At 35.2% G+C, this 22,842-nt stretch overlaps 1 protein-coding gene across 2 annotated transcripts in view; it reads left to right on the top strand.

Annotated features, from left to right (window-relative positions):
- The window catches only part of LOC111039265 (protein prickle-like), a 117,983-nt gene extending 105,354 nt beyond the window's left edge, over positions 1–12,629 (top strand). For both annotated transcript variants that reach the window (XM_022322686.1, XM_022322685.1), the window contains exons 6-7: positions 6,824–7,136; positions 10,590–12,629. In XM_022322686.1, coding sequence (XP_022178378.1) covers positions 6,824–7,136; positions 10,590–11,766 — 1,490 coding nt within the window. In that variant the 3' untranslated portion in view covers positions 11,767–12,629. The remainder of the gene's footprint in view (positions 1–6,823; positions 7,137–10,589) is intronic.
- Positions 12,630–22,842: the final 10,213 nt, after the last annotated feature.

The raw sequence follows: 22,842 nt of genomic DNA, 5'->3' as shown, positions 1-22,842 counted from the left end.
AGTACATTATGCCTACCTTCCGTGGATTGTTGACCCCGCTTAATGAGTACTTTTTATAAATAATATGTTTTATTTTTATTTTGATTGCGGACACGCCGATGAGCGGGTATAAGAGCAACTCAGCTACCTTGGTAGGCAATGTGCGAAAATTCATTTGTATACATGCTCATACCTGATTTGTCCGATGAACCACTACAGGCAACCAATGAACAAACAAAAACATCAATTTCTACTAAATATATTTATAGTTCTCCTATGACCAATAGCAACCGGATATAAACAAATATTTCCTTCGTAATCTTAAAATCCCTGTTAGAGCAACTTCCGGGGTCGGACCTATCGGGTCCAATTGTGAATTTAAACCATCCAGGGCGTCATCCAAACTCATACGAAAAAATCCATTCGAGTCGGACCAGCCGTTTAGGAGGAGTTCAGTGACATACACACGTACAGTAGAATTATATAATATATAAAAATAATTTAGATATATCATAAGTCGTCACGGAGAAACCATACAATACGTATTGCGTTACGGGCATTCGTCATAAGTCATAACAATAATATTATTATTATCAGTCGTAATATTCTTATCGTCGTACACGCGCATCGGAACTGCATCGGCGTAGCTGCATGGCACGCCGTAAATCAATTAACCCACTTCCGAGATCGAAAATTTAATAACGTAAACAACGGACTACCGCGAACGCAGTTAAATGTCAATTGTTATTATTATTAAGTCTCTCCGAGTGGAAACGGCATCATACGATCGTAATACTATATACGTATAAAATACAGTAATTATTATTGTTGTATATATTATAGTATTATATACATAGCTGTAGAATAGGCTGCACTTTGTACTCGAATTTAACGGTTCGTTACCGCCGCTTTTGCAGCCCGCGATCCAGTCATTACAATATTAAAATATTATTATTATTATTATTAAACGGCTACTCATGCTGGATATTATAATATGACTACTGCCTACTAAAAATATGAACGAAAGATCGATAACATTCGAGGCTATTTTGTTGTTGTTGTTCGCCATTCGAACGGGGATATAACTCGATTTCGAGCGAGCGAACTCACTAGATAATACGTATACTTAATCAACAGGTACAAATCAAAAACCTTTTTAAGAAAGTCGCGACGGTAATGACTTTTCGTCTAGGACATATACATGTTTGATATCGTATACTATACATGGGTGTACTAATTGATGGTCTACTATAGCGTTTGATATACGTTTGATAAAGTTATAATTATTTTATATAGCCGCGAAATGCGAATCGTTTAATGTGAAAACCGTTCAGAAGCAGAAAAAATTCTAACCAGAACACAAAAATATATTAAACGATAATCACCGCGAGAGACCTATATATATATATATATATATCTAATAAGTATTGTGTGTATGTACCCATAATACAACTACCAAATCGAATATTCCGTTAATGACGTGAGCTAAAGTTAAAATAATCGCTTGAAAGTTTAAAATAACATTAAAAATAATTACACCGGTAATACCACGTGAATTAAAGTAAATAATCGGTAGGTACTTGTTTGCAGGCTGACTTTTTTAACCTTCGAGTTCATTATTCGCTCCGTCTATTGCGTTTTATAGAATCCAGAATTTTATGTAGGTAATATTATATTATATTATATTATATTATAAATTTATAAAGCTTGCATATTTTTAAATACCGAAACATTTTATTAAATTGCATGACTTTCTTGACGAACTCGTTTTTTTTTTAATAATATATAATTCATAATTGTAAAGTGGATGATTTCTTGAATACATTTTTAGATACTTCCTGAAATCGAAATTCGAAAAATTAGTATAGTTTATGAGTTATTCTACTTTGTGTACCAAGGATAATGGCCTTTTGAATATACTTGTGTACAATCAATAATAATAAATGCTTATGGGTTTAGAACCTAACTATATTATGGAGATAATATGCATTCTACATAATTTAAAAAAAAACATAAACTATAGAGTATGGACTAACTTAACATCACTGATTAGTGATTAACATCTATTTTAAGTCTTAATATGTACAACCTTATAACTGTATAGATCCTCAACCCATACCTATTTATGTTCCATTCAAATATTCAATAGACTATTATCCATGATACTCATTACGTAGAATAACTCAGAAACTATAATACTTGTTCAAATTTAAATTTAAATGCATACATTTTTTTTTAAAGTCGTCTGCTCCTAGATTGTATCGCCACGTCCTATACATAATATATTGTAGTTATTCCGTAAAAAATCAAAGATTTTAAAATATGATCTTCAAGTAAATAACTGCCAACCGGTATGATTATACTTATTATTATTATTATTATTATGGATAAATTTAAAAGTTGTAAAAATCTGAATTTAAACAGAAACACTTATACATACCTATTACATACCAATTAATATTTCAACACGAAAAAAGAACTATCGTGGATGAGAAAATTAATCATCTTGCAGTAGGCGAACTCCCGGGAATACAAGTCGTACGTTTTTATGTTTTCAATGGTAAAAAACAAAATAAATATATCGTTTACACCTCTCTCTCGCTACCACTGCATTAACGGTTGCATTGCCACACCGTTTCGTTTCCGCTCGCGTCTTGGTTTCTTTTATTACTATTTTAGCTGCAGTCAGTAATAATCATTTAGAGAACTTTTCGTCGCACTCGTTTCACTCGCAAACTAAACATTTGTCGAGCGTCCGGTGTTCGGTGTTTTTTCAACGTATAATAACACATCGTGTGTCTCGTTCCGCACCCGAGCTGGGGCTTAACGAAACTATTCCTATTTTATGACCCCCGCCGTAAAGCGTAAACCCCATCGCTGCCGAACCCGTTTCGCAGCAGCAGGTTAGACATCAGAGAAAACAAAACAAAAACGGAATAGCTCCGGCCGCGTAGATCAACGTTTCATTTCCGTGCACATTATAATAATAATATTATACACATTATTATAGCATTATAATACCTACCTACCGAACCAGACGGGAGATACGAACGGCAATTAACGCGACCGCCATTGATATTATTATATAGTGTTAATCGCGAGCGTTTTGTCGGGATGGGATCCTCGCAGCGTTTTAATATTATACTCGTCTGTTGCACTGCTACATCGCATTGTACATATTATTGATATTATTATTATAATTATTATTATGATCGTGATATAACAATATTACCATACTATACATAATATTATATTCTGCAGCCGTCGGTGCTCTTTTCAAACAAGGGGTTCTCAGACAAAATTATCTTTTTTACGAGGGGATGTAGATTTTCAATGGACCATCAAAATAGACTAAGAACCCGTGGTCTTCGAATGGTCGTATAGCCAGTGCCGGGTCTAGGGAGGGGAAGCGGTGGTGGTTGTTGCCCGCGAGTGCCAGGACGCCAGGCGCTTCAATGACAGACGCTTTAAGATTTAAATATTTAATTTAATTTAAAATAATCATAAAAACTGTGAACCTCAGTGTTCATTTATTTTAATCTACTATTCGCTATCTTAAACCTGTACTACTGGAACGTCTTACTACAATACTACATATTATAGAACCGCGGTAAGCTCAGAATCTAAGAAATTGCAAGACAAAATGTGTCATTTAATAAACTATCGGGTGCGGTTAACAATTCCGCAAAAATAAAACCAGAAAAATTAATTAGAATTCTAAAAACAAAATAATAATAATAATACATAATTTATGTACATATTTAATAGGTAAATAATGGCTAATAGTATTAAAAAGTATTAATGTACGATTATTATAGTAAAACTTCTATCCAAGTTGATAAAAATCATGTTATTTTTTATTTTTATTTATGGTTTTATGTATAGTTATATTGTGTACATTAAATTGTTGACAATATTTTTTTTGTTTAGAAAAGGTATTATAATACATGGCAAAATTACGTTTAACCATGGTGACAAATACCCTAAATCCGGGCCACTGCGTATTGTATGGGACCTTTGCGACTATATACATGTATATTGTATATATATACTAATTTTAGGCGCATACATAATTTACATACAATATTGTAGTCTAATTAATTATTGTAACATATTATATTAAATCGTTATACTATGAGCAGTTCACAGTATTATTATTATCATTAATATTGTTCTGTACGTAATTTAATAATGACTGCCGCCGCAGCGTATATGAAACTGTAGCAAAACTGCAAAACAATAGCCGTGCTCCATGCGTTTTATTGTGTGTTTAATATACTTTTTTTTTTACATGTCTTTATATTTTTATCTCTCCGCCGCGAGATTAAAAACGTTCATTATGTATTATCGTTTATTCCGTCAACGTTGCATGGTTTCCTTTTTTTACGACGACTTGTACGCGCGCCGGACAAACCGGTATCGACGTCGTTTGAGCGTCTACACGTTTTAGATTTCGAAACGGTTTTTACTTTTTCCGACTTTTTCTTTCGTTTACTGCGGCGAGATGAATATTATGATATATTACCAATATATTATAACCGCCCGTCACGCGATCAGCGGCAATGCCGCCCCACCGCAGTACCCATATTATATACAATCAGCGGCGTGCCTTTAGAATATGAGGGGTTTTGAATTTTTTTTTAGTATATTCATAAATAATTTATTACCCTTGGACCGTATAATGTTAATTTGTTGCTATCGGCCCAAAATTAGTGATAAGGATATCGCTATATCAGACCAAAATGCGGTTTTGCTTTATTAAATATATGTAGCCCATTATATAAGGTATTAAATTCTAGAGATATATTGACCAATCGTGGCCATTCATAGGTTGGTGTGCAAATAAAAAAAAATCTTAGTCATAACTTTAAAAAACGTTTATTCGTTTATTATTTTTGCTTTTTTGATAATTATAAAAAAATAAGATGAAATTCTAAATGTTAAATTTGTCATTGAAAGATGGATGTTAACTATTGTTGTGTATGAGGTAACAGAGAGTAGATTCTGCAGAATGGTTGACGATAATTTAAGCTATCGGTTTTTTTTCAATATTATTGTCATTCGTATCCAATATATGATTTCAAGACTGTGTTGTATAGCCATGACGTGTATTATTACGCAGAGAAACACATTGTGTATTTTGCAATATTTTCTCATTTATCTGACCCGGGAAAACTGAAAATTTAAAAATGCGGCTGATAACCCTGTATGTTATAGTGGTGAGGTCACAGATCAGAGTGCGGAAAATAATAATGATGATTATTGTTGATACAAAAATAAAAAAACGCTAATAATCGACTAAACGACGTCAAATACCTACTATATACAATGACAATGCATGTTAATTAAATTACCGAAAATGATTTATATGGATCGGACTTTCAACACGTCGTATGTTATGGACCCAACACAATAATATTGTGTGTATTATGTGTGAATAATATTATACATTTCGCTTAAAATTACATAACTGTACACATGGGCGCCCATTGGGAGGGGGGCAAGACAGGGCACTTGCCCCCCCCCTGGAAAAAAATATTATGAACTTGTAGCTCAATAAATATTACCACAATAATATTATTACCTTATTACCGAAATTTTTTATTTTGACCCCCCCTAAAATGTTACCTATGGGCGCCCATGACTGTACATATTATAACATATAAACTCTTGTAGTGCAGATATAATAAATTCACCAATGAGTGGAAAGATGTTGCCCTGTTGGAGTACGGACAGATTACACAAGTAATGTTGATCCGGATTCGGTTAAAAAGTCCAATCTTTTCTTTATAAGTTTATATATAACTCTTAATAAGTTTCTCTTTATAATATTTTAATTGTTGCACAGTAAGCATAGATTTTCAATCGTTTGTTTAATTTGTAATAATTCACCAACAAAATCAATTTAATTGCATTTCTACAATGATCGAACCAATGAAAAGTTTTGGCCGTATTGGGTTATTCCTATAAGGTTCAATAAATATATGAATTGGATATCGCAAAAATTGGCAGCCGTGGTGTATCATTTTAAGCTATACTTTAATACGGTCGGGGACAATTTCATAATATTTTTACTATGTATAAATGTAGAAAAAAAGAGTTTACATCAAAAAACGATCGTTACATGAACAATGAACATACAAAATATATTATACAAACTTATAAATGTATTAATGTAATATATGGCTTTGACAATGTACCTTTTGGTTTATAAACTTTGGGCGGAAACAGGTACGCCCGTTATTATTAAATCACAGGTATCTTATGTAACGATGTTTCAACTTAGTAATACGCACAACTATATGCAAAATAAGTTTCTAAGAAAGCCATAAATACTGCCCAAATCGATAGAAATGTGATTTATGACTTATGAAACTTATTTTAGATGTGGTTAAATCCGAATTGGCCTATGAAATACCAAAATGCATGCGCAGTTGACTTAACAGAGATATTATATGGGGGAAGTTGTAATAAAATAATTTTATATTCATACAAATTTTCGACGTTCTCGTAATCCCGCATCTCATATAATAATATACAATGATCATATTATAGGTATCATAAAATATCGAAATAATAAATTTCGAGGTGAATCTTACAAAAAATCACCGAAAACAACGTCCTACACAATTTGAAGACGGGTAGAAAATTGAAGTCGGGTAGGACTGCGTGGTGCGTGGGTGTGTGGGTATAAATGTAGTCAAAAGACGATATTATACACGATCACACAATCATGACCACCGGGTATCTGGTTTACTAATATACACATTATGTTTTACAAGCGCTTATTTCGTACCCGAAGGTAATATTATAATTTATAGTTTCGACACTTTTATGTTCACAGGACAAATGAGTCACGAAGGACAACACTGGCATGCCACAGAACAGTGTTTCTGCTGTCACACGTGCCGGTCGTCGCTGCTCGGCAGACCGTTTTTGCCACGTCGGGGGGCCATCTTCTGTTCGATCGCCTGTAGCAAAGGCGAACCCCCGACGACAACGACATCGCAAAGGCCCGAATCGGAAATGGCCGACGCTGCCGCCGCGCAAACGGCGCAGACGACGCCCGCGCAAACGCTGCAGCTGCAACCGGTTGCCGCCGCGCCCGACTCGCCGGCCGCCGGCGGAAGACGGACCGCAACCACCAGCGGATTCGCGTAGGTTTCCCTTGTATTTTAAATACGATTTTATCGTCCTCCTCCTCCTCCGCGACAGTATCGTTAGTCTACTGAAGGGCTTTGGTTTTTTTTTGTATTCGCTTATGTATGTTTTTTCCGGTCGACGGCACAATATTATAATATTGTATGCTACGCGATTTACTTTCACGACAGAGACGCTGTGAATAAGAATTCAAAACTCTTTATAGTGCATATCTTTGTGAACCTTTTTGGTATTTCGCATATTTATATATATATATGTTTTGCAATTTGTATGTCATATTTCGTATTTTTTATGCATGATGACAGATCTTAACAATATGTAATTCAGTCAATATTTTACGATAGGTACCTACATTTCAATAGAACAGAGGTTCCCAAACTGTGGGTCGCGCTAATTTTTTAAATAATACAAAAATATAATCATCTATTACTTTTCGTTGATGTTCAAAGTTCAAATTCAGTTTTATCGTCAATCCTTATCTGTGAGTGTGACAATTACGAGTTTACCAGCGGCCCAGTCAAATACTATATATTAAACTTATTATACTTTTTTTCGTAATTACATAAAATTTAATAAAATAGTTTAATTTTCTGTTGTATGGTAAAAAAAAAAAAAAGGTCATTCTCATCGATATTGTGGGTCGCCATATTTTAAAAAATTTTCAAAATGGGTCGTACAATAAAAAGTTTGGGAACCTCTGCAATAGAACATAAAATGATTAAAATGAGACTACAATTTTGCATGAGACAGTGTTCCTATAAATAGAGAAGATTAAAAATCTTAATACAAATAGCCAACGGAATTACTTGGTAGGTATTTAGGTACTTCGAATCATAGATCACGTTTAGTCGTCAATTGTGAACGTGAATGGTATACACGGTGGAACCACTCTTATATGTTCTGTTTTTAAATTTTGAACTTTAAAAATTAAATGCCTATTGAAAAAAGTTTAAAAGTTGGTCGTGTACACTTTTGCTTAAACTTGGCGTAGAATGTTCACTTAATTTTACACATTGCCTTGTCATAATTTTTCTTTTTATATATACATACATTAAATATATTTATCATAGCATATTTGGGCATTTTTTTTGGCCCAAAAATGCACATTTTAAAAAGGATATTACAATATGGTTTTCGTGTAACAAATAAATTTGATTTAAAAAACCTTTTTTTTCAATAGTAGCATCCTGGGCTTATAAGATTTCGTGGCTGTGCGCTACAGTCTTAATATAATGTGTACCTATATGATACTAATTACACATCATTAGATTAATATCATTCTAGAGAAACAAAGAAGAACAAAAGGTCAATTTAATTGCAGCTATTTGAGATCAACCGAACGTTTTCGTCGGCAATTATCGTTCTATACACTTATCGCGTCTCCTGCTGCTACAAATTATAGCAATCAATGTATAAAAATGAGAGACAAGTCACTAGCCCCCGTTCGAGACATTTTGGTAAAATCTAGGGGGGGGTGAGAGTTATAAAAACCACTGGAAAAACATAAACTATACCATATGGGTAGTTATATAACACTTCCTGAGAAACCACGCGTTTGCGGTTCTCTGAAAGTCATAAACTGATTGAAATATAATATTATCTGAGTTGAAAGCTGGCCGTACAATGTGTGGTTCGCTGACCACCGCCACACTTGGGTAATTAGTTTTGACTTTTGTCGCCATGTACCCTCAAACACTCAAATAGATGAAAAATTCCCGGAGAAAGTTTAGACGTGTAACACATGTGTGCTCGCCCGTAGGACGGAGAGGAAAAAAATAAAAACGTCACTCCGATAACTTGCCGGGCGCGCTCGTCATCGCTTCCGCCGCCCAATCGCGCGACCGACTCGTCCCCCAAATCGAGACACATCTCATCGGAAAGCCATCTGGAAAGTTTCGAGTCCCGTTTAATTTGTATAATTGAACCGGCGTTCTCCGAGGAGGAGAATTTCGTGTGATGAAAGAATAAGAAGAAAAAAATCGAAAAATATAATATATATTATAATACTTTACCTATGCCTAAATGTAGGTAGCTCATAACATATTATAATACTTAATATGATTTAATCGACTCCGACTGAGAAGGACAACGGTATATAAATTGACACTTACCATCAGGTGGATTTTTATACCGAATTTAATGGGAGGGGTGGAGCTTAAAATGTTTCGAATAAAATTTAAATAGGCAGATAAATTCTTAAAATCTTTAAAAATAGACAATATTAAAATCTGATGTTTATACCATACCTATTTCAAAAGATATTAACCACAAATCGTCCAAATGACCTGATATCAAACAAGCTATAAAATAATTACTTAATAATGATACAAATTTTTTTTGGAGGTCTCTGTAATAATGTTCAAAAGGGCTATCGCCAAAATCGCTTGTAAACCTAACGGTTAATACTAGTTACTACCTTTTGGAGTGAAAATTTGAGAAATCAAAAATATCCATAATATATAATAATATGTTTAAAAGATACACGCCATAACGGAAAAGTTTTCTCAATTTCGTATAGCAATATATTTTTTAGTTATACAAGAACTGACATTATACGTGCAGGGGTCAAGTTATATATCGTCGACCTCTACCTTCCCGCCTCAATCCGTGACCTTTAACCCTGTTCGCCAAAAGTCATTATCAGTATAAAATTGCACTAAAAAAGTCTATACCGGATATTTCCCGACAATGGATACACTCTTATAAAATATGATTACGTTTTGCTCTATTCACTTACAATACCTAATGAAAACTAATTTAATTCGACACAAGATATTCGATTTATTTATTATAAAGTAGTACAGCAGCACTTCACGAATCATAACTATATGGCAAATTTCTGTTCAGCTCATTGATTCTCACAGCGATAATAGGCAAATATCCCGAATGACCCGAATGTCCACTGTCATTGAGGCTCGTGAAGCGTTCACGATTTTCTATGTGACAAATATCATTGCATTCAACTATATATCATATAGGCGTCATTAAAGGGTATGGGTTGTTATCCCGAAAAGAACAAACTAAACGGAATTGAAATAAGTATAGCCTGTAAATTTCGAATAATAAGGTCAGTCCAGATACTATCCGGTATAACTTGTAACAATTTGAATTATTTTTTAATAAGATCGCTATATATTACAATTGTTGTTATTAGTAGGTATCTACTTTACGTCCAGTTATAAACAAAATGTACATTTTTGTTTGCATGTAATTTTAAAACAAAAAATAATGTTATTAAATACCTATCGAAAACGTTCTATAATGGCAAATTAAATTAGCTGTATATTTATTATCGAAAGTGTTTAGTAAAGGACTACAGATATTAGCGAGCGCTGAAAATAAACCAAATGCAAATTTTTTGTAGATAATTTTTTGCCACCCCGATAAATGTTGACTCTAGTAACACTCGTATGCGTATATGACGACATTAATCTCTTTGATTTCCGCAGGTCGCCTTCTCCGTCACAACAATCGGCGTGCCGGTCACCGTTGATGGGTCGTAGAGCTTTGCAGAACGCAAACAACAGCGGCGCGTCGTCCCCGTCGCCGACGCGCCACATGCAACAGCGGGCAGCAGGCGACGGCATACTGTCACCGCACGCTGGCCGACCGAACGCCGTGGCCGCCCGGCCGTCCGACCTGGACGTGCGACAGCGGCGGCGTCGCAACGACATCGCCGTGGTAGAGTCCAGGCGAGTGCTCACCGTGTTGGACAGGGACGACGGTGGTGACGGTGAGTTGGCCACCGACGACGACGACGGTGGCAGACCTCGTGGCCACGGGTTTGCGGCTGCGTCGTCGGCTGTAGTCGCCGTCGACCGGACGGACGGCGGCCGGTTGGACGACACTCTTTACGAGTTGCAACGGCTGCTCAGCAACGGAAAACTGCCGCAGAGGTTCCTGGAGAAGCTCATCTCTGACGATGAGATCACCGACCGGCTGCTGAACGAATTTGAAAAACTCACCACCGCGGCCGCCGCCACTGCCACGGCTGCCGCCGTGGAACCATCTCCGCCGTCCTCGTCATCTTCGAGCCGCCGGCCCGTGGTCGACCGGAGACTGGCCGGCGCCGTGCCACCACCCGCCGCCATCGTTGAGGCGCCATCGCAGCCACGTCGCGCTTCATCGTCATCGTCCACGCCCGAGACGGTGGCCACGACCTCCGGCGGCCGAAGGTCCGTCCGTTTTGACGGCACCGCGTTGTCGTCAACAGACCCACCAGCTTCCGGACGCACCAGACGCCGACGACGGGAAGGCAGGAACAACCGGAGTCGGAGCCGGAGCCGGAATAGCAGGCCAGTTCCGCCATTGCCTCCACCACACGGTAACGACAACGGTAACGATTCCTCCGCCGAGCACGGTTGCTGTTCTACGTGTTCGTCCAGTTCGGACAGCGAGCTCGACGATCTGTCCGTGTACCGGTTACCGGCTCGCCGTCCTTACGGCCCGGGAGCCGGCGCTGCGGCCAGAATCTCGTACGTGCCCAACGACGCCATAGCATACGCCAAGCAACAGGCCACCGCTCACCGGTCGCCCGGCAGGAGGACCGCGGCCGGTGGTCAGTCGCAACAGAACGTGCAGCAGCAACAGCAATCGGTGGACGACAAGAACTGCGTCATACAATAGTGAAATATAAATTGCATACAACCTTACGTGTTTATATAAAAAAAAAAAAAACAATAGTTCTACTGTTCTGCAAATAGCAAAAGGAGACGAGTTACGAGTTCTAAGTGCCACGGCATTTACCATGACGGTATTGATATCATAGTCATCTGTGATGTCTTTCGAACATTGTTTTATATGATAAATGTCAATAAGTCGGTTTAGTGATTAATATGACCCCGTCAGTCGTCCCTCGATCAAAATATGCTGTACAGGGTGCAAATCCTAAATCCGCCTTGAAACTGCCCAACACTAAACCTTAATAATATACTCGTATTACACGACGTTTGTATTTCTCTTACTGTAAATCTACGGGTACCTATATATAATAAAGCGTACACAACATTGGCTCGACTTGGGGTACATTTGGGGGGGGGGGGGGTAGACTGTAGAAAACTGGAAATCCATCAGACAAAAGTATAAACTATTGCCGCGTCTCGGTAAAATATCTGGGAGGTAGTAGCCTCCCCCTTGCCCAACCCCTAGGTTGCGTCTATGTGTGCACCATATATTATTTAGGTACACGCGCGTGTGTCTTCCACGATAGTATATGTATATAATATATGATATATAATATGTTGTGCGTGTATTTTAATCATATACCTATGTAATATATGTACACAAAAAGTGTGCACAGACAAAATGTTTGTTATGTATTATATGTTTAATTGACGTGGTAATGTGTTATGTACTCCACTCGTGTATAACAACATGATATTGCGGTTGTAATAATTTTGTAAGTACTTGCCTAATTTACAGATTAATTGTGAATAATAAAGTAAATTATTTATGTTTGGAAAACCAATAAATGAATGTGTTTTTTAATCCGTCTGTGTTTTATTTCAACAACACCAATTCAATATTTTGGTTTCCTATATTATGATGTGTAAATCATGTTCTTGAACCAAAATCGACAGAATCGTCATCTTTTAGATTTTTACAAGAATGCACACGATGATTGCCTGCTGTGAAGACAGGTGAAGTGCAATGACACATCGTTCGCGTCAACTTAATAATCTAGAAAAATAATAATGATATTGTGATGGTCAAAAATCATGCAGGGTCGTTTGAAATTTGACAACGGCTTTAAGCACTACAAATTACAATACGTAAAGTCGTAATTTTATTTTCAAGGACTATAATATTTGTGTGTGACATGCGACAGTAATCCTGTTTTTCTTTTTTATCGGTGCCATTTGCGATATTAAAGAAAAGTCAACCGCTGAGTGATGTAGATATTTTTATTGAATATACTAATATCATATAAAATCACTCTTACTAATGGTCATGTAGTTTAGGTACCTACTTACACCCAAACGGGCCAAACGCTCAGCCGGGGTTTTTTTAAGGGGGGAGGGCTTAATTTGAAATATAAATAACACTAGTTGAGGGATGCACACAATCTCCATTGTTAAGTACCAATATAAAATAGAACTTATATGAAAACATTTTTTGTGTAGACACCCGAATCACATGTATTAGACATAGTTTTTTCATAAATATGTCACGACAACGCTCAATCCCTGGTTAAGCCGCTGATAACACCTGCTATTGAGTAGACCGTTTCACATGCGCCACCGTCTAACCTGTGGCAGCCTTAAACTGATCTAGGAACTTTAAAGGCCGAATCACGTATTGTAATTGCACCCTACCAAAAAAAAAAAAAAATACACGATTTATGTAAATCATATTTTTTTTCACAATAATTTTAGAATGTCTAATTGTCAAACAACTGTTGTTTGGCTACAGGAACAAACATAAAATACAATTTATTATAAATTGTTGATGAGTCGATGGAGCGGGTTTAGTAAAATATTTCGGAGAAGAAATGCACCACTTGCAGCGAACGATGACGGCGTCTATATATATGCACACCGATGACCTTATACCTAATTAACATTATCCTGACACAGAGCCGTCGTCATATGCTATAGCTACAATCCTGCAACGATCATGTATCTACATCACATATAGCTGGTACCTATAACGCAGATCCAATAATCTGGCACACGACATTTCAAATCGATTTGATTGCCGCAGCAGTGGTTCAGGCGTGCACACAGTTTTACTAAGTACCTACCAGCTATAACCATATAAAATATAATATTATAATAATATGCGCACTCGCAACAATATTATTTGTGTTTTAATTAACTCCAAGAGCGTACGCCTACAACATAATATGAGGTACGTACTACGTACCTAAATTATAGTTTGAAGTCGTTCCGTCGGACATTCCAAGTCCCAATCCGATACTAATTATACACCTATTTAATGATGTTGTGCATATTAATTCAGCCCATATTATATTCGAATGTGTAGTGCGTACCTACATATTCTCACTCTATGATATAGATACGTAAATAAAAACTTGTATATAGGTAGGCACCTCTACTTACTGAGATCCCGTTTTTCGATTCCGACCGACAGGCAACGAACTTATCTAACTATAGACTCGGCTAACCGATTATTAATAATTATATAATAGTAATTATGAACATCCGATTCTACGAAAAATCTGTTTTTCTAATAACGTTCTGAAAGATGACGGACAGTTTAAAAAAAAAATCGTGAAGGACTTTTGCGGAACTTCAAAATCTGACATGTCTGAACGCTGCCGCTGCAGGTACTTCGGTAAAAAAATATATATCTACTTAATAATATTTAGAAGAAATGAATACATTAATGAGGGGGAAGTACGTACGAGTCTTAAAGAGAAAGAAGTCTTTATAGCGGCGCTACTGAATAACGCACAATTATTCAAATAAAAAAAACTAACAAGTAATAATTATACAAGTAAGTAGTGTTTGAAAAATATGCAGTGGTCTTTAAATACATTTGAAAGTTCCAAAAATAAGAATATATCTATAAATCCAAGATTAAAATATAAAACGGAGGAAGTGATTGATTTTTATGGGACACAGGCGGACCAGGTCCCCTTCCTTTTTACTTTTTTTTGAGCATACACCTATTTTTTTGAAATTGAACACTGGAAAGTATTATTAAATAAGTAAACGGTCAGTTTTTCTGATGCAAAACATAATAGCTATAATAAAAGACAGATTTTATGTCTTTTTTTCAAACAATTCATAAATAATTGTTATGAGACAATTGTTACAGTTAGCTATGATGAAGCCATGAAGGTCTTCATAGGAAATTTCGTTTGTCGAACTAAACGCGGCCGGGGGCCTACAATATATACCTCTAACAACGTTATATTATTATTATAATATGTAACGAAATAAATCGCACACGACTGCTCTGAAATTAAATAATAATAATTTTATATCTGAAATGTCACGAGCAATAATAATACGGTGAACTACCTCACTCACGACGACTACCAGTGTGCAACAGCAGTCCCAACGGTGACAACGACAGTTTTTTTATTATTATCATCGTCGTCGTCGAAATACGCGCGTCTGTCATGTTTTCTTTTTTTCACCCTGTGACAAGGGTTCAGACACACATCATATTATTTATCGGGGAAGGTTTCGGCTCATTAATATTAATTCGAGTGTCCGCTAGACAGTTAAACTACGACGCGTGTCATGAAAATATCAGTCAATCTTCGAATAAAAAAATACGTACTTTGTGTTATTATAATTCGGAACCCGATGATTGTAATATATTATTTGTAGCGATTTGGTGAAAACGATTTTCGAATTATAACAATATGTCGATCGGTAACGATGAGTGTAAAAGCTGGAAGTCATACGTGCTATTAAAATTACAGGTATGATTTTTGATTTATTCGACTTAACTGGCTGTTGAAATAAAATATTTTGGTTGTCAAATGTATTTTATTAAAAACAGCGTCAACTCCGCCATAGAAATGAGTAGATGACAAAAGATTTACATTCAAATATACCTATAGAATAATATTATTAATACTAAAACAATATTTATCAATTGCATGTCATGTTTAAAAGTACATAAACTAATATACTTTGATTTTAAAAATAAAAACAACTTTTGAAAAATGTATAGTATAAAAACGACATCGAATCGAAACCGCTGCATTGTGATTTGTGGGTCTTGCTTTCGACAAACATTCAACCGATCGATATGGTGAGCTTGAGCGTATCTAAAATTCCATTCGAGTGCCTACATAACCACCTCTTCAGAGGTTCCTACCCAGTGAAGCACCCAGGAATTTTCAATGGAAAGATGTTATAACTAATGATGAATTTAAATGAATCGTGGAGGTATAGTAACAAAGGCACAAATAAGAGGATTTATCGGATAATGGGGGGAGGGGGCGAGTGGATATAACCCTTAGTACCACCCCAGGCGCGCCACTGTTCCTATCGATAGATTCTAGGTATACGTGGAATACATTGCAGTAACCGTCTACAGTCTATCATATCCGGTGTGTATTATAGTGTGGTAAAGTACTTCCCGACTTCAGGATTTCATATCTGATATAATATAGTATAGTGATATCGAATAACCGATTTAACTTAATTTGGGATTTGTGGTCGTCACGACGTTCGTTGGTAGCGTGATTTGTTTGCTTGGAAACAATAATATCCGATTAATCCCTGTGATTTCCACAGAGGTTTGCACCTTTGTCGTCACAGTGTTCCGGTCACAGTTGATCGAAGGCCAGCTGCAGCTGTAAATCGACTTATTATTTTATGTGGAACAGCAACGTCGGTGCAATTCGACATTGCACCTGTATCGAGAACAGGCACAAGCTTGCCGTATTGGACACACCAACTGCAGTTTTTAGTTTTCGTGGGTGCAAAATTTATTGTGACTTATTTTCGCGTATACGCGGTATATTTGCCAAATCCACCAAGTGTAAAAACGTTTTGTTTTTGCGAAATCCAAGGCTATGGTGCAAAAATAACGTATAATAACTAAATAACCACAAAATAATGACAAAAAAGAAATTGTGCAAATATTCCAATTTCAATTCTGGTGAAGAATTACGAAAATGGGTTTGATGAGAATAATAGCGGTATTTAGCAAATTCTGAAAGTGTGGGCTAGGAAATAACACGGTATCGTATGATAAAAAATTCAAAGTCAAAGGATAACATAAGTGAGCAGACTTTGCGATCAAAAGTGGGATTTGTGGTTATATGAACCGGACTGGACCCACACATTTTGAAAAAATTGGCTCCTGAATTAAAGCGAATCTCGACGAATCCTGTGGTATAAATTATGAAATATTAGAACGACATCGGGAGGCAACTTCTCAGAGTTGAACCCCCCATTCTTATTTCGTCTGTATAGCTCATAAACGGCTAAGTCACTGCAAATTCTGAATGTGAACTCACAAATTCTCGCGTAATTATAACTCTTAAAATATTGGTGAAAATGTTTTTGAGCCACTACGCCAAAGTGGGTGGACCAACTTATCGGACGTGACGACAGAGGTGATATGATGACGTTGTACGGATTTTCTGTCACATCGTCCACTGTAGTGGCGTAGCTGAGGGGGCACTCTTGGTGGATGGCCTACCTAGAATTTTTTATTGATGATGTCTTAATCACAGTTAGAGCCTATATAAGTAATGAGATGATATAGTATTTAAATAGCCTCCTCCTCCTGTTGATTGAGCTTCATCTACGTTACTGCAGGTCTACTGTAGACTCGATCGACCTAGGCGTTGATAATGGTTAGATTATTTATATACTGTTCTGGCTGCACCTCCGCACAGCTGCTTATAGTGACGTAAAACTGTCGCAAACGATCGTTGACAAGCTGATCTCTAGCTGAACGAGTTCGAATAACTCTCCGACACTAAACCAATGCCATCGCGGCCACCACTGAGGCTGAACCATCTCAACTCTCCTCGTCGTTGAGGCAGCGAACTTACCACCTCGGCCGCTCTGTTCTTTGTCGTCGCCCACGCTCCGTGGCCCAAAAGTCCACCCGTTTTGTGGTCTAGCCGGGTTCAGGCTGGGCGGACTAAACGTCGGCGCCGGAAAGACCGGATCAACCGGAATGTAACCAGCGTTCAGAACTGTAGCTCGGACGGTTGATCTTCTACCGCGCTCGTCCAGTTCGGGCCTTGTGCTCGATGACCTGCCTCGCCGATGTACCGGTTACCAGTCGGATCTCGTAGGTCTCGACGGCGTATTTGTATACCGTTACAGAATTCGGTCATATTGTGGTTGAAATATTAGTGACAGTACGGGTTGTTAAATTACACTTCTAAACGTAACCGAGTTTGATGGCACAAGTATATAATATAAAACATGCATAAGTAATAAGTGGTGACATGCTATGTCTAGTGTCTTAATGTTTTTAAATTCTCTAAAGAAACCAAAACGATCATTTTTTAAAAGTATTCAAATAAACAGCTTTATATGATATAGATTTTGTTAAAAACAGGTTTGGTGCAAAAATTCCTGTTTTCCTTAATTTGATTTCGGTTTTCCCTATTGTTTTGAAAATATGAACTTTTTACTTTTGAACCAAAATTACTAAACAGATAGAATTTTCTATCAGAAACAACCCCAAACTTAAAAATCAAATCATGTTTATTACCTCAAAAGGCAAATAAGGTGCATATGACCAATTAAGTATTAACTCGTAGCATAATACGTATTATGTATTATAAATTATAATTTATAAGTATAAACATGTGTTAGAAATAAAAATTTTACATTGTAATATAGTCTACTAAAAGTAATGAAACAAATTTAAGTAGACTACATTATAAAATACGGTGCATTCGTACTTTGTAATGGCCAATTTTAATTGTTTTGATTTCTAAACATCTCGTGACAATAATAAATCTGTGATATGAGCGTTATACCTATCTGTGTTCATATAAAAGTGGCTGGAACGACGATAAATTCACATTTATATTTTTATTAATTAAATTTATATAAATTTATGATAATATCATAATATCATATATTTATTTTTATTTTTTTTTTTATCGAACAAAAATAAAAATTGATCTACTGATAATATTATACTTATTGTTATTATTATGATATTATGGATAGTTAACCAATAACCACACTTAAAAAGTACCTATATAATTATAAAAAATAGTCTTTCGTTTTGACCAATTATTATTATTATAGTTACCTATAATATAAGTACTGCAGCCGTATACGGGACTTAATTAATAATTCAACTGTGCATCGTAGGTACATGTATATTATTATAATGGGTGTATAATAAACCTACCTATACATCAGTATAATATTACGAACCAATCTGCGATTGCGAGGAATGTAGTAATAAGCTTAATAGAATATGTAGAATCTGTCCTGGATAAATAATATTGGTGTCGGAAACTTAATGAGTAGGTACCTAACGCGAAAGTCTCCTGAATATCAAACGATTTAGACGATAGTTGTCCGATTGGATCAAAATATTGAATTAAACAATATTTTATACTATCAACGATTTAGAAATATTGTACAGGAATATAGAATTAATCCCTATAGTGTTCGTATTCAATGGTGAACGGAGTAACGGAGTGGCCTGTGATATTTCCAAAATGTTGGTCTATATTACTCTAATCATTTATAATATTAACATACTTTAACTCATTAAATAATCTCGTTTGTAATTCGATTTTTTCAAATATTGAAATTTTCAGAAAAATATTCTCCTTAGAAGGATTATAACATTTCAAAATGCAGGTACAATGCTGACATTTAAAAAAATAAGGAGTTTAAAAAAATTATGAGGTAAAGATTATGAGGAATCATGTAATACATTTTTAAATCTTAGGCATAAAAAGAAAATTTTGTATGAATTTCTAAATCAATATAGTATGAAAATTGTCGAGATAGACGAGATTATGATAAATTTCGTAAAAATTTTTATTTGGAATATTTAAAAATTTCTCAAGTGCTATTATAACTACTTATGGCAAACCTTGTATTAAATTTTCAAACATAACGATTTAAATTTTATTGACATTTATAGAATAAAAAACTAAAAAAATTCCAAATTTCAAATGTCTATAAATAACTAAAAACTATTTAAAATATTTTTAAAATGTTATCATGTAAAGAAAATAATGCAATGAACATTATTTGATGAAAATTCAAGTACATACTGTTATTATTCTTTGAATAACGATTTACAACAAAATAAGAAAATCACTGTACTAGAATTTGTTTTGTTGACAGGTGAATATCGAATTACAGACTTTAAATGCTTATAAAAATTAATTTGACTTTCAGTAAACTTTTTTTCGTTAAATGTAGGAAAACTAAAGAGAAATCTTGTTTTAAATTTAAAATTTTCAAATCTTTTAGGTTTAAAAAGAACAATTTTAATTAATTACAACTCTAAATAATTTGTAATATTTCGTAATTTTTACGAATTTTGTTAAAATTCAATATTCAAATGCTCATAAAGAATTGTTGTGGATTTAAACTCAATTTTTTTTTAATTCCCACTAACAGCTTACAAGGAAGCTTATATTACAATTTCAATTTTTTTTATGGATATTTATTTTTAAAAAAACTGATAACAATCGAAGACTTCATACGCCTTTAAATAGTTTAACACGAGTCAAAAATCAAAATATTTTGAAAATGTTCGCATTTCCCCCAAACATTTGGTGAAAAATACATGTATTTAGGGTATTTTTTTAGAGTTATATCAAAAACTAAAATCTATGTTGCCAAAAACCACTTTGTGTAAAAATCTCAGTTTTTCCTTAATTTTTTGATTGTTTTTCCTGACTTTTTTGAAAACTATTGAGAGATAAAATATATTTATATGTATTGAATATGTATTATTTTATTTATATAATATAGGAATTAGGAGTTAAATACATAGTCACGTACTCACGTGGCATACCCTGCAGGGTCTTGATTTGAATTACTATTAGTTAATAGTTATTACTTATTAGTTTTTAGTTATTACAGTTATTTATTTATTACTGGTTATGTTATAATTTTAAACATTTTGACAAATAATATGATTTGAATTTTTCTAATTACATATATGTACTAATTATATATTAAAGATTTTGGGAGTTGTGGCAACATTAAAGTTATTTTTGTACAATTGTATAACTATTGAGCTACCTATTTAAAAAAAATACTGGAATCAAAATTAAAAAGTAAGAGTAAAAGCAAAATCAATGTATTTCTTATTTTGTCTTATTAACTAACTAATTCTATTAAATGCGTATATCTAAATATGCTAGTTGTTGTTGAGTGGCTAAGTATTACTAGGTACTAGAGACTTTTAAGTTAAAATCTATAATGAACGGTGCTTAGATCTAATAAAAGGTCGAGGATCTACGGAACGGTGAATGCGATAATACGAATCGGTGGCTACACAGCAAGCGCTATCTACTGGCGTTTTAGTTTCGACCTGCAATTCAATCGCTATGTTTTGAACAAATGATACTAGTTCTCGCTTGTGACATTGCAAACAACACTGCTTTATATATAAACAGAATTCAACCCCTTTCCGAATGTACTTGCTTCGGCAGTACATATACTAAAATTGGAACGATACAGAGAAGATTAGCATGGCCCCTGCGCAAGGATGACACGCAAAATCGTGAAGCGTTCCACATTTTTTTGTCACATCGACACAATATTATCAACGAATTGCTGAATAAGTTTTACTTAATAGTTGCGATGAAAAAATCGTACGCTTCATTGTTCGATAATTTTTTTCTGATAGTGCTCAAATCGGTGTTTGCTACAATCAAAAGATGATTTTGTTTCTAATTTAAACTAGTTACATTTAAAGGTATTCTCGTAGTATACGTGTACGTAGGCATGTAGTAAACAATATTATTATATTTCTTTATGAGTTATAGGGAAACTCCGAACTCGACCACATTTATAGGAGGGGGGAGTGGGACAACCGCTCGGGGCGCCCACATTTTGTGTTCTAAAATCAACCCACCATTATTATAAAATACGTCAGACAAGTCAATAACAGTGTACGACTCACTGTACGCATACAATATTTTGATATAATATTTATATTAGTACCGCATCGAATTCTCGATTGTTGCCAACGATAACCGTTTCCCGGGGAAAAAACCTTTTTTGGATATTATACTTGTACAATTGTACTACATAAAAAATAAAAATTATTGTGAACACGTAAATGTAAAATTTACAACAAAGTTTTCTTTTTGACCGACCCAGTCCAAGGCCATACAACAACCGAACCATATCCAACCCAAAATATTTGTCAAAAACAGTCCAATGCAGATGTCTAGTAGGCCCCCGTAGAGGGTGCTAATTTTTTTACACAGAACGCTATGTTTAATACAGCACTGGTAAAGGATATTTTATCATTACAATAATTTACAACCTTCCTTTTCATATGATCTTAATGATCGTATATTTTCACAAAGCTGTTTTTTTTTCCCACCGGGTATTAATAGATCATAGATGCTTATGATTTCAAGTGAATCCGTTCTTTGTTTTTAATCGGTGATTACTGATTACATTTAAATATCTTTTATTTGTACCTAGGTGATTGGGGGTAATTTTTAGTATCGGGTCGTGTTTTTTTTTTTGTTATTCATGAATACAATAATATCGCTAATAACACTTCAACTTCAAAATATTTCATAGTATTTGATTTGACACTGTAAGGTCCAAAGCCCATATTCGATCAATAAACAATACTTATTGACCGTGGATAAATTGGTTATAAGCAAGGTACTTACTATTTTAATAATATTAAACAAGTACCCCCATAGATAATAAAAGAATGGATAGGTCATTATTTTATTATCTATGAGTACCCCAATCCCGATGCGGTCACGGACTAAGATATATATATATATTGTTCTGTGATATATTTTAGTCCGTGTCACGTGTGTGATATGAATTCGGCCTGTGGTGTCTACCGGTGCTGCCAAAAGCGACGGTGGTCGTAACGTGACACGGGCGCCGGCAGAACACTACGTTTACTCCTGGATCAGAAGGTTTTTTTTCGGTGAGGAAAATGCGCAAAACGTTCGGTGGTCGATTAAATATTTTATTGAAAAACTAAGACAGGTTAAACTAAAAATGGTCGTTTCGCTCGGGTCGTCGGTCGTAAGAGCCGAGACGTTGGGCTGCTCGA

Source organism: Myzus persicae, unplaced genomic scaffold (genome assembly GCF_001856785.1).
Source record: "Myzus persicae strain clone G006 unplaced genomic scaffold, MPER_G0061.0, whole genome shotgun sequence".
Classification (NCBI taxonomy): domain Eukaryota; kingdom Metazoa; phylum Arthropoda; class Insecta; order Hemiptera; family Aphididae; genus Myzus; species Myzus persicae.
Note: the sequence above shows the minus strand (reverse complement) of the source record. Positions and strands in the feature narration are given on the sequence as shown.